Raw genomic sequence first — 18,262 nt, forward strand, 5'->3', positions numbered from 1 at the left:
ATTGGCCAACTCAACTCAAGAGCATTTTATGAAATACAGCGTCACACCAAAAGTATAAAAATCTCTTAACCTGCAAATCCACTGCCAAATTCAAATCCTTTGGTTGCGGGTAATGACATTACAGCCTTAGCAAGCTCTGCTTCAAGCTTATCAAAAACTGGTGAACCAAGCCCCTGACACAAAAATACAGATTTTCAGTTCTGCAGGAAACTTCTATTTGACTCCGGCTGCTACAAGTTAAAGCATTTCCATTATTTTAAGGTCAAAAGAAAACAGAAACTTCATGAAAATTAATACGGGCCATGAGCATGAAACACAAATATGTGTGAGAGAGAGAGTTCATACACGTGGAGCATTCCTCACTATGCATGTGACAACACCACCAATAGAATCTCCTCTCGTTCGAACAGCATCAATAGCAGCAATCATTTTCTCAGCATATTCAGGATGTGGGCACCTTACAATATTACTTTCTATCTGGCAACATTTAGTTGAAAATGGTTAAATAATGGCTATAATATAAATTGATCAGTATTGAAAGGGGAGTAGCAATCTAGACTAAGTACAACGGTGAAAGTAGATCAAAATGCATAATGCATCTTGGAATGAATGCCCTTCAGAACTTGTGAAACCAAATCAGAGGAAATGGGGAACAAAAACTCTCATAACCAACCATAATTAGTTTGAAATCAAGACTAAAATAATTGAGCTGAGTTCAAACCTGATCAAGAGTTACAGTATCATGGTAAACTGAACCGTCTGGAAGCACAACCTGGTGAACTTGTGAGACGTAAGCGAGAACCTGAAGAAAAAAATGAACCACAATAAGAAACCAAAAAAGAAAAAGAAAGAAAGATAAATCGACAAATATGATTCAATAATGGAAGGTAGAGTCACTTGTACGAATTGAATGATGAAAATGCAGTTACAGCTGTGCTAAAGTGATTTTAAACATTTGACACAAGATACAGATGTTTGCAGCATGGAACAGAGGGTAGGGGTCAGAATTAGCTTTCTTTTCCCCCTTTTCCTTTATGACTTGTTAGTGTAAATCAGACATTAATCATATTGCAAGTGCGAACAAATTAAACAAATACTCTGCACCAAGTACAAGCATTATTATAAATTCATAGAACAAATGCAATGAATTATGATCACATATAAAAAGAAACAATAGAGAGATCAATCCTCCAGCTTGAAACATACCTCAGTTCCTGAGAAATGCTTGAGGATTTTCTTTGCAATAGCTCCAGAGGCAACTCTTCCAATGGTTTCTCTGGCAGAAGATCTACCACCACCCTTCAATTACAAGTTGAAATCAGATAAATTGGGTATAAACAAATCTGAATCTCTTAAAGAGATGGCATAATCCATGGTACTGCAATGATGATAATAAAAGGCATTACCTGCACTGCTCTGACACCATATTTCATGTCATAAGTAGCATCAGCATGAGAGGGCCTATAAGCTATCGACATTTCCTTGTAATCCTGAAAGCAGAATGACATCATTAAAGAATCCTTCTAGACGCTAAAAGAACAAATAATTAATTCAAAATCGAGAACGTCCCTAACATATGCGATATGCTTGAAATTAGCTCACAGGTTAAAACCGTGATCCTAAACTGAAACTGTTCACTAGATTGCCTTGAAATTAGTACGCATGACTCTAATTGATGACTACTGTTTATATGGCTACATCATTGGTTTAATTAATGAGGTCTCATTCACCGTCCAGAAGCAATATCAGCCCAAGAATTGCTCAATGAGGCTTGAGAGGTGCAAATTACATTATTAACTTCTAAAGATAATTCAAACTAGATTTCGATCATTTAAAATTCTATGCCAGAATTAAAACACCAACCAAAGGGTTGTTAAACCTCATTTTAGTTTTCCCATTTTAGACCCCCCAAGAAAATATTAATAGTATATACTCACATGTCCCCTCTGATCAGTATTTGGTACAAAAACATGGATTGGTGTTCCAGTAGTCACTCCTGCAGATTGTCAACAAATGTCCGTTTAAAGACAAAGAAAGGAGATAAGAAACATCAAATGTCCAGGGTTAAAAATATATATAACCTTCTGAAACTCCAGAATATAATCGGCATGTGTCAGTCTCTTTCCTAGGGGTAGTAATTCGGCTCTGACCTGGCCTCCTGCAAATAACTCTTGACAGTTAATCCACAATGATGAAGCAATTTGCATCAATAGAGATGAAAGATAAATGACTAAAACTTAAACTACTGCACTCTGTCATTTATAGGGAAACCCTATTCGCAAGAACTCTCACTAGATCAACATGCAATGAAAATGAACAGAAAGATGCTACAAGGATGGACAAATCTTCATCTAAAGGTGAGCAATAGGATTAAAGTGATAATGCTAAGTTCTCATGAGGAAGTACCTTCGGTCAAGATCAACTTGCAAATCAGCTTCTGAGAGAGGAATCCTAGGAGGACATCCATCAACTATACAACCAACACCACCTCCATGAGATTCTCCAAATGTTGTAACACGGAAATAATTTCCAAATGTGCTCCCAGCTGCCTCTATCTCTGTTAGGCAATACATTTTGTCAGGCTTCAAAAGCTCAACTTAATCTAAATGTTCTTTATGTAGAAATTGTTTCTAAATATTATAGGAGTCAGAAAGACACAATAACAATGTGCAATGTCTAATAAATTTAAGCTTCTACCAGAACCTTTAAAGAACCACATCCTAAAAATATTGGTCTTTCAATGGTAGAAAACCGGTAACTCCTACACTTCACATAAAGCTGATGCAATCACAGAAGAATTACACAGTTTAGATACACCCCGAGATGTTTTGACATAATGGCAACATGTTAGTGTTGATTTCAATGATGAAAATTCTCAAGTCAAATCTATTCACTAGTATGTGAAAGTATAGATTCCTACATGCATCTCAGCCTGTAGTGTTTATTGATCTTAAAAATCTCCCAGTTCAAAACACATTAACATAACTTCTATTGCTACTACAATCATCTAAACCTGAAATCAAGCTTCAGCCGAAATGTCGAATAGATGGATCAATGCTGACACAAAAACATCGCATAAAGTCGACCATGTGTGACCATTTATCTGTACATAACATTGTAAAACTGTATAGACATTCATGATTGTCTTTTTGCATGATGACAACAAAATTTCTGTAACAAAACATAAAATGACAGCAAACAATATATAAACCTGATGGCAATGCTCTATCAGTATTGCTCAAAATTCAAAACCGTAATTAACTAGAGTCCTATGTTCAAAATACACACAAAACTTGAAGTTGATGATTTCTAAGAGTTCAAATTCAACATTAAAAATCATTTTCTCTATTCCCAAACCAAATAATGCAATAAACTGCTAATTTCAACAGAAACAACTAAAAAAGAAGAAGCAATACCCACAAAGAGAAACGAAGTCAAAAACAAAAGGAAAAAAAAAAAAAACCCAATGTCAAAAACAAATCTTTAAAAAGAATGCAGAAACCCAATTGAAATAGAAGATAAAATAAGAAAACTTACGAAGCTTTTTGAGGGTTCTTGGTTTGATTGAGATATGAAGAGAGGCAAAAGAGAGTCTTTGAAGATCAGAAGAAAGAGAAGAGTTGGGTTTAGTAGCTCCAAGGAAAGGCTTAGATGTAATGGAAGAAGCCATAACAGCTTTGAGAAATTAAACTAAGAGAAGAAAAGAAACAAATAAAAAAAGAGGGTAGAATTGGAAGGAAATGAAGAGATTTGAGCAAATAAAAATGGAAGATTCAATAGAAATAGAAGGCTTTTAGGGAAGGGAGGGAAGAGTGGGTTGGTAGGCTTTGGTGGTTAGATTTTATTCTCAACTACCCTCCAGTTAAAAAACAAAAGCAATTTTAATAAAATGTTTAATTGTAAATTTGGCCATTATTGTTTACATATTTTGTCAAAATGGTTCTAATTATAATTTTGAGTCTTTTTTGTCCATCAACTTTATTCTTTTTTTTCACCTTGCTTTTTTTAACAAAATTGATGAAAGTACCATTAAAAAGTTAATTAAGGATGTAAAATTTCATATGTAGAATATTTTAATGAGATATAATTTATTACTTAAATAACCCAATAAAATAATTACATGTGGAAAATAAATAAATAATTCATTCAGTTAAAAATAACTCTTAATTTAAAAATAAACATAATTATTTAAAAAGTGTTTCAAAATGAATGCACACATTCAAAATTTTTATTTAATTTATTAATTTTCTTTTGAAACCTATCAAGTAAACAAATGTATGCATTCATTTTGTAATCCTTTTTTAGATAGTTAGGTTTATTTTCTTTAAATGTATTCACATGTAATTATCTTCTTGGATTACATAAGTACTAAATTACATCTCATTAAAATATTCCACATCAACCCCATTAAATTTTTTGATGGTACTTTCATCAAATCTGCTAGAAAAAACAATTTGAAAAAAACAAAGTTAATGGCTAAAAAACTCAAAAATATAATTAGGGTCATTTTAACAAAACATATAAATATTAGTGGTCAAATTTGATATTAAGCCATAAAAATATTAATTAATCTTTCTTAAATAAATTTAAGGTTGCAATTGATTGGAAAAGAAATTTTGGAAAATGATTTTTAAAAGTGAATTCCATTTTTTTTTGAAAATTTAATATTTTTAATGTTTAAATGATTATATGTAAAATGTTTTTTGTTATTTGATAATTTTTAAATCATTTTCTACAAATTATTTTAGTCAAATAAACACAATATTAGTATATTTGTTATAAAATATTATACTAGAATTTTATTTTGGGAATCGAAATTTATTTTATAATAGGAATAATATTGTATAATAATAAATATTATATATAAACTTAATAATAAATAATATCTAATTAAAATTTAATCTAAATTACATATATTACATATACGAGAGTGGATACATTAGAGTTAGATGAGATAAATGAAGCTAAGAATGATTTACTCAAATGCTTATATTTATATAATTAAAACAATCATATTTTATATTATAAAATTTTATTATTAAATATTTATAAATTGTAATATGTATTTATTATTAAAACATTAATATAAATATTTTCTATAATATATTAAGAATATTATTTTCAAATTTAAAATTATTATTGTTAAAATTTATTATTAAAAATGTAATATTAAATAAATTATTAAAATAATTATTTATTAAATTTTTAATAATTATTTATATTTAATAATATAAATAATTAAATATATATGTTTAATAATATTGAACACTATAATATTTGATATTAATATTTTTAATATTTTTAAATGTTTTAAAATTAAAATAAAATATTATTAATATAATAATATTAGGCTTAATTAGCGTTAAATTTTATATAAAATAAAATTACTCCTAAATGAGCTCTTTTTAAAAATAACTCATGTTTCTCGAAATGGTAAGTCCAAGAAAATAGGTTTATTTTCTATTGACCTATAAGCCATCTTCTTTTAGCTAAGTTGTTTTCATTAAACAAACACATGAAAATGTAAAAATATTTTCGTGAAACAAACACACCTAATGATTTGAACAACAAAGAGTAATTGAATGAATTATGCTCTCTTGTAATTACAAAGAATTATAATTCAGTAGACTTATTTAACGATAAAATTTTAAATTAAGTTACACTCTCGTAATTACAAAGAATTGTAATTAAATTTTTAAACTGAATTTGAATGAAAAATAGTTTTAATTTTGTAATAGAATTTTTGGAAAATAATTTTTTAAAAATATGAAAAATCTATAAATAGCTTCGCCACCGATGATGATATTTCAAAGAAGGATGGGAGAAAATTCAAAGTATTTTTACCTTTTGTGTTACATACACATGAATCAATATTCCCAGCATTCAAGAAAATATCAAAATCGAATTGGTTAATTAAATAAAAATTGATTTAATATTCCAAATTTTATTTCATTTTAATGGTATTATCACACTTGACAACTATTGACATTTTGACAAGGGATTGCAACTCTCAACATTTTTTAAAATTAAATTTAAAATATTACATAATTTAAGAAAAAAGAGAGTGAAATACCCAAAATAAATTCTTCCAGCTTTGAAAAACATGAAACCCTACATTGATTTCTTTCTCCCACTTTGAAAAATGTATATCTGAATGTCATTTTAGATGAGGAAGTTTTGTAACAGTCACTATTCATCATTTATCTTTAATTTATTTAAGAGATAATTCAAGAACTTAAATTTATTAGAACTCTTTTATTAATATAATTGTATTTTTTATAAATTATTTTATCTCAAGTGATTTAAAATAACGTGAGATAATAACAATTAATAGAGTTTAATCCTTATAGATCACTCAAATGAAGAAGTTATACTTTCTTTTACTTGATTGATTAGAACTAGACATGTTCATGAGTCAAATTACCCGTCCAAACCTGAAGGTCAGCCCAAATTTCGGGAGGGTTTGGGTAAAAATATTAGGCCCGTGATAATATTTATTGCCTTCCAAAAAAGATTTTTAGCCATTTCCCTTCAAGTTGATATTAATAGGACACCAATTCAATCAAGCATATATATATATAGATATAGTACAAAATATAGATATAGATATCTACTAAATACCGAAATTAACAGGTAAAAAGACTTATCCGGTCTCTTTCAATTTTTATATTATGTAAATTGGTTCCTATTTAAAAAGCGGAGTAATTTAATCCCGTCAATTTAAAAATGAGCATCTAAAGGATAATTAATCACAACATTAATATTTTTCATCAATTTTACATAATTTTGATTGTTATAAAATAAATTTAGCCCTCAATGTTTATACTTGAAGCTAAAATTAGTCGATATGTTCTTTTTAATTTCTAACTTTTAAATCATGTATATATATATTTAGAATCAATAGCAAATTGAGAGAATATGTAAATATCGAGTGCTTAATTTATTATTATACCAAGTAATAATAAAAATTCAATTAATATGATTAATTTTTCTTATCTGCTCACTTTTAAATTTGATCTTTTTTTTTTTTTTTAGCAATTTCAATTTGCTTAATATCAAAATTGAGAGAGATTAGAAATGTGCTTTTACCAAATTAACACACTAGTCACATTTAAATGATCTAAGGCCCAATATATATTACTCGCCACCAGAACAATGCACTTGGGCTCTAAGGCCCGATGCAGAATCCCTAATCCAATTCTAAATTTTTTTTGAGATATTTAAATCGCATTTGCCGTATTTAATTTTTATTCAAAACGATATAAAATATTGATTATTAAAATAAAACTTTCAAAAATAATTATTTATTTTTATTAAATAATATATTTATATGTAGAAATTATTATTTTTATTAATTTTTCAAACAATTTCCTAAAACAATTCAATATTTATTTATAAAATTTGGTATTAAAATTTATCATTTACTATCTTTTAATTTATCAAAAGATTTTTTTATACAATGCATAAAACTAGATGTTCGAACCCACATTTTCTAACACTGATAAAATCCATAAAATCTATCCTATTCCGTTCTTTAAAGATATTAATTTCATTGGCCAAATCTTTCAAGATCTTAATTATCCTCAATAATTATTTCCTATATAAAATGTGAAGTACAATTAACTTTATGTTGATTATAAAAATTAAAATTGATTAGTTATTTTAATAATGAAAATTAATTTTCAGACTAAAATACTAAAACAATTCTTTGAATTATTTCACTTTTAAAGCAACTTTTGATATTTTATATTTATGTAAATCAAATCTCATTTTTATTTGTATTCAAACTAGTCTTTATTTTAAATAAAAATTGATTAAACTAAAACTTATTTAGATATATATAAATTAAAGGTCAAGGATTATTGTAATTTATTTTGATGCAAATTTGAGATGTTATAATTAAATGTCTTTAATTACTTTAAATTTTTAAGGAAAAAAAGGAGGAGAACACATTGTAATATTCCATATCAGATAAACATTATCTGCATGTGAAATCAAAAGAGAAAAGTAATTTAAAATAAATTAAAATAATGCTTTTTCACCTATTCATGTTGAGTTTGATATGACAGGCAATTATATAAGTGTGCATGCCATAGCTCAAAAGTAAAAGTCATAATAATCAGCAAAAGGAAAAAGGAAAAATGCATGTAAATTTACTTTTTGAAAACATGAAATCATGTTGGAAGCCCAAAATCTAATCTTTTGGTTAGTTTGTCTCTTGATTTATCAATTTTTAATATTTATTTCTAAGATAGTTTGAAGAAATATTATTAAAAGATATTTTAGTCTAAAATAAAAACACAAAAATTTCCTTACAATGATTTTATGCATATTTAATGTTTTTGAGTCTAGCAATTGAGAATGTTTTAAATTCATTTTAGACATTTTCATATAGAAGAGATTAAATCTTTAAACACAATATCAATCATGGAATTCAATAGTTAAATGAGGGTTTGAAAATGGTAAAAAAATTGTTGGTTTTTTTTTGTCTAAGAAAGAAAAGGACATATCAAAATTTAGCAATCAAAATTGATTTGCTATTTTTTTTCTTCATTTTAATACATTTGTTTACATATACAGTATACATTTAAATAGGAAAATTTTATCAATCGTGACTTGACAAGTTGACATGTCTAGGTACATAGGATCACTCATTGTCTAATTTCTGTCTAATTAACAACGTTTAAGTTAACCTATCAAATTAAAGATAAATAAAATAATTTAAGCAACTTTTCTAAACAAGTTGACAACTTGTTAGCTTGTATCAAAAGTTGCGGTTAGACTATCTGCTATTTTGGCCTGTACTTAAACTGTCTACCGCTTTGGCTTGTACTTGGATTGTCCGTCATTTTAGCTTATACTTGGGCTGTTCGTCAAGATCTGTATGCTCGATTGTTCGCCAGCTTGACAATTCGTCATTCTTATCGCGTTTAACCTGTTCGCCAAATGTGTGAGCTGTTGCATGAATGACCATCTCGCAACACTCCTTCTTGACCTTTATGCAGTGAACACCAATTTCATTTCTCAACTTCTCAAACCTCGTTTTTCCAAGAGGCTTGGTCAGAATGTTCGCCAGCTGGCTTTCTGTGCTGCAATGAACTAGAATGACTTCTTCACTCTGTTCGACTTCCTTCACAAAATAGTGCTTGATCTTGAAATGTTGTCTTTCCATGGAAGACAAGATTCTTAGCAATTGCTACAACAGATAGATTATCATAGAAAATTTGTGTTGCTTCAACCTGCACAAGATTAAAATTTTTCTTAACCAAATTGCTTGGTTGACTGTTGTTGCTGCCATATGTTGGAACGCCAGCACCCCTACGGCGCAGCGGAAAAATAAAACACCCGGCGATCCTAACCATGGATCCATGTGTGAGGAACGAATCGGGGTGAAAAAGGGTTTCGAAATTACCGAATGGTGATTCTGAATAGACAGCGACGCCTCGGCAATAAGTAATCTAATCTACTATCAAACCAAGCTGTAATCTTTGACGACTCCGACCTCTACGTAATCCACCCAGTTGACTATGAACGGAAAGAATCCCCAAACAGTTTTGGAGAAGACTTTACTTTGACAGCTGCTAGACTCACAAAGCAAAGAAAAATAGGATTTTATATCTTATTTTTTTTAGGGTTTCTCAAAATTAAATAAATATAATAATGTTTAAAAAATCAAAAATTATAATTACATTAATTATAATAAAGATTTCGGTAAACTATATTTATTATATACGAACCAAAATCATATTCTCATTATGTGTACAACAACCTTGTTCATATAATGTGTTCGATATTTGATTACCCAATTAAATTAATTCTATAATTAATTTAATTCATGCGACAACCAAACACAATACCAATTATGTTTTATTCATTCATTTCAACTATAGGTGTGACCACAGAGGTTCTTGTAACGTTAGCAGTAATGTTAGAACGATTCCAATGTTACAAACAATGAGTGGCACCTAGCAATGCATCATTGCTACCTAATTCACAAGAAATCATGATTCGACATAACCTTTTTATGATTAATCTTTTCATGCACTAATCCTTAATTCCTTTATCTCTGGATTGAACACAAGTCATGGAATAGTCACACTTGTATAGTCCATTCCATGTTCCTTGATATCTTAAGTAGACTATGATATACAAATAAGTATGACATCTCATATCAACTTATTTGAGCATGGCCATACATTTCTAGTCTCACTCAATCAAATGGCCTAATATATTACTCCTATTATGTAGGAGGGACTTATCCTATATCGATCAACCATATCCCTTTACATAAATTGTGCTATATCCAACATCAGCCTCTATAGAACAACCAGTTACGGTGTACGTTTGACTATATCAAAACATACAACTCACGATGTTGGGATTATGATGATCTCAAGTCTGAGGATCATATACATATTAATCACTATGAGTAATGTCGTGACAATTACATAATAATCTAAGAAACATACTCATAACGAGTCAGTCCAATATGTTGTTCTCTAACACACATATTCATGCATCGATTCTGACACTCCATATCAATGACAACTCTTTATCATCAATCAACTACATGTTAGTCTTAATGCATTATCGTTGTCCTATCCAACAATAATACTTGACTAAGGACCTTTTAAGAATAATCATATTATTCTCAGGACATTATTATAAAATAGTTTATTTATACACACAGAAAAGAAACTGAAATAATAATGGTAGCACATTATATTAATAAACATGATAAATCAAGTATGTTATTACAACCATCTCATGATTGATCTTTAGGCATACTCTAACACCATATACTCTTGCATTAGCTATTGATTGTGTAACAATTGGTTGCTTCTTTGAACTTCAGGAGAATACGCCAAACCCTAATGAGAAAAAAATATTTAGAGGTACTTCATATATCATCTACTGATCATGCCCAATCACTATTAATGTACTCAAAAAGCTTCAATGAGTTTACCTTCTCAAACTAAACCCCAAAATTAACGGTTCCTTTGATATATCTTAGCCTTTCTTAGCAGCATTGAAATGTGTCATATTGCAACAGTGCATGAACCTTGACAGTAAACCTACTACATGCATAATATCAGGTCGTGTTACTATCAAATACAACAAGCAACCAATGAGACTTCTGTAATTCCTCTTATCGAGTTTTAAAAATCTTCTTTGCTGCTAAGTTTTTTACTAAGTGCCACAGCCATGCTTGTTGATTTGCACCTTTCAATGCAAAACCTTTCCAAGATATTCGAGGCAAAGCTTTGCTGATTGATGAATATGCCTTCTTGAACTTGTTCCACTTTCATACCCAAAAAGTATCTCATTTATCCAAAGTTTGATTTCTCAAGCATTTTCTCCATTTGCAGCTTGAATTCCTTCACCAAATCATCACACTCCCAACTACTAGCAGGTCATCAATATACAAAGAGACTATCAATGATGTGATTTTTTCAAGCTTTTTCACGCTTTTTCACATAGAGAGTTGGCTCGTTGAGGCTTTCTCAAATCCCAACTTCTGCAAGTAATCATCAATCCTTGCCTACTAGGCCCATGAACAAAATACAGCCAAATACTTTCAAGTGAAAAACAAAAGGTTTATACCCGTACCAAGCTTCAAATAGAGTTTTCTCCTTCACAACCTTGGTTGGCAGCCTGTTCAACAAATAGATTGAATGTTTATTGCCTCAACCCAAAAATCTTCTGGCAACTTGCTTCTGAACAACAGGCACCTCACCATGTCCATCATAGTCTTATTTTTCTTCTCACATACTCTATTTTGTTGCGAAGTGTAAATTTTAGTGAGTTGGCAATGAATCTAAACTTCTTCATAGTAGTTTTCAAACTTATCTGAAGTGTACCTGGTTCCGTTATCAGATCTGATCATTTTCAGCTTCTGTTACTTTGATTTTCAACTTGTACTTTAAACTTCCAATATTCTATGCCAAAGTTTTGTTTCATCAACTAAACTGGTATAAGCTCTTGAGTTCACCAGGCTCCAATCTAATGCAAAACTCTTATCTTTCATTGAGATTGTAATAACTTCTTGTCTCAAGAAGTCTAATATAGTGCAACCACTATATTTGAAAATAACATTGTAACCTTTCTCAAGCAGTTGACCAATGCTAAAGAGATTATGACCTATTTCAGACACTAAAAGAACATCTGAAATTACTTTATTACCTGATGGCATATTAATCAGTATATTACCTTTGCCTTTGGCTTGTATGAGTTCGCCATTTCCAACCCTCACTTTTAAAATGCAGTTTCTATCAATCTTTTTGAAAATACATTCATCTGTGGTCATATGGTTGGTTCATCCACTGTCGATTAACCAACCTTTTGCGACTCTACTTTTACGTGCAAAACAACTGCGAATATTTGCTCCCCCTAAGCATGATTTCCCTCAGCTACCTACGGCTGGATATTTTAGTGTGGCTATGGTTGCCATGTTTGCGCCTTATTTTTGCAAACCTTCTCTATGTGTCCAAACTGCTTGGAGGACCTGTATTATATGTTTGGTTTAAACCAAAAAATTACTTCCCCAAATGAGTAGTCTTTTTACAGTGAGATCATTATGGATATTTCTTTTTGTTCCCCTCTCCCTCCTCGATGTCTTTGTTTTATCTGACCATGCTTTTTCCCTTTGTTATTTAAGGAGCTCAAACCTTCTCTATTTTTTTCTTGAAAAGTTCCTTCAACATGCTCCTCCTACATTGTAGTTCTTCTCCGTTCTTGAGCGTACATGGCATTTATCATCTCTAATAGAGAGATCGCGGACAGGTCTCTCGAGTCTTCAAGAGATGATATTTTTATTCGTCCCTCTTAGGAAGTGTAATAATCACCTTCTCGACTACTCTGCTATCAGGAAACTGATCTCCAAGCAATCATATATTGTTTATGACAACCACGATTTTGTCAGAATGTTGTTTAACAATTTCAGACTCTTTCATCTTCAGGTTCTAAAAATCCTTCTCCAAGTTGATAAATTGCTACTACCTTGTCTTATATGTGCCTTGAAACTCTTCCTTTAGCTTATCCCAAGCCTGCTTTGGAGTAGACGTGATCATGGGCCGAGCGACCTGACCCGGCCCGACAGTCCGCCCAAAATATGAGAGGGTTCAGGTAAAAATATAGGCCTAAAATATGGGTTTGGGAAAAAAAACGAGGCCCGTTTAGAAAAAAAGCCGAGCCTCGGGCACCACTTTTTTGGCCTGAGCCCGGCCTGGGCCCGGCCCGGCCTGAATATATAATAAATATATATTTTTATTTTTTTAATTTTAAAATATTTTTAAAATACTTTTTTGATTTTTAAAATAAATTTTTGGTGTTTATTAAAAAAATGGGCCAGGCCGAGCTGGGCTCGGGCTTAGGGATTTTTTCCCAGGCCAGGCCTGGACAAAATTTCAGGCCCATATTTCGGGTTGGGCCGGGCCCGGGCCTAGGACACAGGCCAAAAAAATTTTTGGGCCCGGCCCGAACTTGACCCGACAGCACCTCAACTTTGAAGTCTCACAGGCCATAATTTTAGTGAAAATTACATCAGAAACACTATTTTGAAGACATGATATCACCTTGGATTTTTTAGCACGATCATCACTATGTTGCCTGATCTGTGCTATTGTCAAATTGGCTTTCAAGGTGGTGGCTCTACATCTGCACGCACAACCTCTCATAAGTCATAAGGCTTGTAGGTAGGTCTTTATTTTGACTACCCAAATATGGTAGTTTTCATCGTTAAAAACTGGTGGTGGAGAAGGTGTAAAGCTAGTTGAAAACATTATAGCAAAAATAACAAGAAAATAAAGGTTGTTCTTTCTTTCTAAAATACTCGAAGGCATTTAAAGATGACTGGCTTTAGATACCAATTGTTGGTTTTTTTTCTAAGAAAGAAAAAATGGACAGGTTAAAATTTAGCAATCAAAATTAACTTGCTTTTTTTTAAAAAAAAATTCTAATACATTTGCTTGCATACAAGGTATACACTTAAATAGGAAAATTTTATCAACTGCAACTTGACAAGTTAACATGTCTAGGTACGTGAGATCACTCATTGGTTGATTTTGGTCTAATCAGCACCGTTTAAGTTAACCTATCAAATTAAAGATGAATAAAATAATCTAAACAAGTTGACAACTTGCTAGCTTGTATCAAAAGCTTCGTGATTTTTATTAGCCTCGTTCGATTCTCTGTAATTAAGGTTTGTTCTTTTTTTCTGCAATTCTAAAATACAGACTTATACATTTTTAATGGTTGTTTTACATCCCAACTACTATAAACAGTTAAAAACTCTCTCTCTTTTTTTTGTATAAATACACTTAAAAAATATTCAAATAAGTAAGAGTTGAACATACAAGTGAAAATATAAGAGAGCTTAAGTTTATCAGTTATCGAGTTTAAACCTAGAGGTTTTCTCTACTTGCTCATTTCATATCTTTGTAAAACTAGAATAAATGGTTCCTATCTAAGCCATGGAAGATAGGGAGTGTTCAAATAACCATTCAAGTACAGTGAAATGGAATATTTTTTCTTGTTAAATTGGGTTAAAATAGACAAGATAAACAATTAAGATTGAACTTTTATAAATTAATATTTTAGCAAAATAATAATAATATTATTAATTCACCCATTGATAAAATCTGATCGATAAGTAAAAAATAATTTTCATTTGAAGAGAATTAAATTGATTTAATTTTATTATTTTAAAATATATTTAAATTTGAATATAAAATATATTAAACTTGAGAATCCCAAGTCATATTGGACTGAAAAGTTCAATTTATCTCTGGCGTTGTAAGGTAAAACTCTCCGCATTTCTTGAATTAATGTAAAATTATATTTTTAAAATGATAAGTTGATGTTTCTCTTATTTGACAAAAAACAAAATTATTAATAATATGGATTAAATCATGAGTTACTCTAGCTCTGGTCATTATAAAAAAACAAAAGATGAATGAAATCATGAAAAGAATAAAATATCTAGTAAATTGAGACCTCCTTAAAATGGTCCCTTAGATTATGCCTGACCCAAATCACCTTTTTGACTTACTTTGACAGTATAGCTTTATTCCCTACTGACCAATCACAAACCAAACACTTTGAAACTGGCTCCACTCAAACAAATCATACCACCAAAAAGTAATTAAATATATTATATTATACCACATGAATGTACTATTCATCTTAACATTTATTTAAGTAAAGGGCTCATGTATTAGATTCCCTTTACTACTAATGCTTTGCTTTTAACTTTTGCCAAACCCTAGAATGTCCATATTTTTTTTACCAAAAGAATAAAGAAAGAGTGTCCATTATTTTTCAATCCCCGGCCAGACATTAAACACTATTTATTTTTTTATAATAGAAAAAGATAAAAAGGAAAAAGGAAATACTTTGGTTTCATCATTTTCTTTTTCTTTTCAGAAAGGTTTCATCATTTCCTTTGTTTGAAAAGGAACAAGAAAGGAATAAAGATGAGTAATAGATTTTTACATTTACTTATTTTGCATTCAAATTCTTCCCCCACCCCCAATCACTGTTCATATAATAAAGATGCACAAAAGATTGTTTCTTTCTTTTAGGCTTTTTCCAACTTTAGGCATTGGGAGTATGGATACTTTCATAATTGATAAGATTGGAAATTTTAATAAAAGTTTTCTTTAAAAAAAATAGCACTTCAAATTTGATTATATTTGCAGTATACCTTCTTTAATATATTTGAAGATATATATAAACAAATATTTGATGAGAAGCTTGCTCTTATAGGGGTATGAAAATGTCGTATTTCAGCTCTTGTATAGAAAAATAAAAGATGGTATAAGTATGGTAGTCACTAAATATATATATTATTTATATAACTTATTTTCAGTCATACAAACCTACATTTAATATAAATAATATAAGAAACATGTTTTATCTGTAAGAATTTTTCTGTTTTTACTTGTAAATTTTGCTAAGCTTAATGGCATGATCCTGGTAGAGAAACCTTGTTGAGTAAAGAAATTTTATTTGTTTAAGGAGTATATATAATAAAAGATTTAATTATTCTTAATTTAATAAAAAATAATCTAGTAAGTAGAAAATTAATTTTTAGATGATATTAATGGGTAACATTTATTTAATTTTAATTACGTAAAATGATATTATTAACAGAGGTCAAATAAAAGATCCTTCAGACAAGAGTAGAGTACTAAATAACAAATTATAAAAATGATAAGACAACTTATGTTATGTAACTTCCATATTGTCAGGAACAGTTGCTTTTTTAAATAATTAGATAAGATTCTCACTGTAATTAAGCTACAGATTTTCTTACAAAAGCGGCGTAATTTGATATGAAGCTCATAATATTTACATGGAAACTTGGTAACTAATTAAAAAAAGAAATCAAAATCTTCCCAAAAGGTCTTTAATGTTTTTATTCTCTGCAAAAAATTCGAGAAAATGTGAGAAAAAAACCCTAAAAACAGATGTAATGATTAAAGAAGAAGATGTACCTTTTGATTCTTAGAGAAGTAGGGGAAAAATAAAAGACCAGAAAAATGGTGTCCTTCAGGCCGGAAAGCAAGCAAAGGAGTAAAGAAAAGCCTGCAAAAGAAGAATATTCATAGATATACATACATATATGTATATCATATATATGTGTAAAATACATGGAATACATATATAAATATGAAATACATAGAATACATGCATGGCTCCTCATACGCCATTCACGGAGGCTATCGAAGTTCAATGGGCTCTGCAAATGGCATACAGGGAGCCAGGCACATACATACATGGATGTCATGTTGATGATGATGTAACAAATATGCATGGTAGCATGTCATGGTATTATGTTTTGAATGAAAAAAATGGATGGAGAGTGCAATGCTTTAGGATGATGATGATCATCATCATCACCATCATCTTCTTCTTCATCTTCAAACCCTTTTACTAAAAGGTTAGAAATATAGCATTTGGTGAATAAGGATGGATGGGGAGAAAGGGAAAGGGAGGTATTTATGGGGAAATCTCAAGCCAAAAAAACAAGGTTCAATGTCATAATCAAATAACAAGGAGAGGGAAAGGGAAATAAACGGTGGGTTTTTTCAAACATTTCAAAAGGAAGAAGAAGAACCCTTTGAATTGGCATAAAAACAATGAAAAAAGCGAGTGAGAGTTAGGGCAAAGGGAGAGAGGGGGAACCTAAAATCTATGGGGTTTTTTGAGGGTGGGAAAGAAGGAAGAGTTAGGGTTGAAGTTGAAGCCTCCCCAATCTTTGGCCCCTAAATATAGACACTATAGGCAAAGTGGGATGGCTTAGGATTTAGTTAATTAAGATATTAATAAAAAAAATATGTACCCATATCGTCTTGATTTATAATCAAGTTTAAGATACTAATTAATTTTCATATCTTTTTTTAATGGAATTAAGTTTAATATATTTTAATGGAAGGGTGGGTTAGGTTATGAAGCAAGCAAATTCCTAAGCTAACCTCCTTTTTCAAGGTCTTAAAGCAAAGGTTGCTTTTCAATTCTGAACCTCATTTTGTCTTAAAGTAGTTGGAAATACTTGGATTCCTCTATCTCTCCCTTCTTTTTTATCATATTAAAAAATGTAAAAACTATAAAATAATTTATCAACTTTTTCTTCTTTTAATAAAAAAAATAATTACAACTTTAACTTTATTTTCATGCCATCATTTTTTTATATGGCTAATTGATTACACTGCCTACAACAGTTATAATTGTCCATAATGAACTCAGATTCTCATTTGACCGTGTGTTTTCCTTTTTAGAATACTTTCGGAACACTATTATTCCATGTTATTTTGCTACCTAATTCTCCTCTTTCATTATGTCCCCTCACCTAAATATATCCCTATCAATACATGTGATGTAAGCTATATATAATTACTATTGGAAAACTCTTGTTTCTTCTCGTTTAGAGTGTATATGTTTTGGGAAAATCATGTGAACATGTAATATGGTGCCTAATATATTAATCAAATTCCAACTTTAACTCTGTTTTTTTTTTATGTAACTACGTTTAAATATTTGCAATAAACTATTTTTGTTATCATATTAACTATGGGAAACTTATGTAATTAACGTGGTAACGAAGTTTTATTTGACAGTTGCGATGATATATAAAATAAATAAAAATGGAGAATGGGATTTGTTCACGTTGTTTGGTTCAGCAACTTGCTTGACGATTGCTGCTGCAAGAATGAAAGAAATCTTTTTTATATTGAGGCTTTTCACAAGAGAGAAACAAAGT

The 18,262-nt window shown here is 30.1% G+C and overlaps 1 protein-coding gene and 1 long non-coding RNA gene across 3 annotated transcripts in view; both read right to left on the reverse strand.

Moving 5' to 3' along the window:
* Positions 1 to 3,827, reverse strand: part of LOC105770963 (chorismate synthase, chloroplastic) — a 36,570-nt gene extending 32,743 nt beyond the window's left edge. Inside the window, exons 1-9 of one of the 2 annotated variants that reach the window (XM_052631485.1) lie at positions 3,538 to 3,827; positions 2,407 to 2,557; positions 2,082 to 2,158; positions 1,938 to 1,996; positions 1,407 to 1,490; positions 1,207 to 1,299; positions 722 to 802; positions 346 to 477; positions 71 to 173 (exon numbers count right to left, since the gene is read on the reverse strand). In XM_052631485.1, the coding sequence (XP_052487445.1) occupies positions 71 to 173; positions 346 to 477; positions 722 to 802; positions 1,207 to 1,299; positions 1,407 to 1,490; positions 1,938 to 1,996; positions 2,082 to 2,158; positions 2,407 to 2,557; positions 3,538 to 3,670 (913 nt within the window). In that variant the 5' untranslated portion in view covers positions 3,671 to 3,827. The remainder of the gene's footprint in view (positions 1 to 70; positions 174 to 345; positions 478 to 721; positions 803 to 1,206; positions 1,300 to 1,406; positions 1,491 to 1,937; positions 1,997 to 2,081; positions 2,159 to 2,406; positions 2,558 to 3,537) is intronic. The other variant, XM_012592345.2, reaches the window with a different exon arrangement.
* A 12,395-nt stretch (positions 3,828 to 16,222) lies between these two features.
* Positions 16,223 to 17,266, reverse strand: LOC105765800 (uncharacterized). The gene is made up of 2 exons (XR_001124885.2): positions 16,497 to 17,266; positions 16,223 to 16,424 (listed from the first exon to the last, which is right to left on the reverse strand). It is a non-coding gene; the product is annotated as an uncharacterized LOC105765800 (long non-coding RNA).
* Between the last annotated feature and the right edge of the window lie 996 nt (positions 17,267 to 18,262).

The sequence above is a fragment of the Gossypium raimondii genome, chromosome 5 (genome assembly GCF_025698545.1).
Source record: "Gossypium raimondii isolate GPD5lz chromosome 5, ASM2569854v1, whole genome shotgun sequence".
NCBI lineage: Eukaryota > Viridiplantae > Streptophyta > Magnoliopsida > Malvales > Malvaceae > Gossypium > Gossypium raimondii.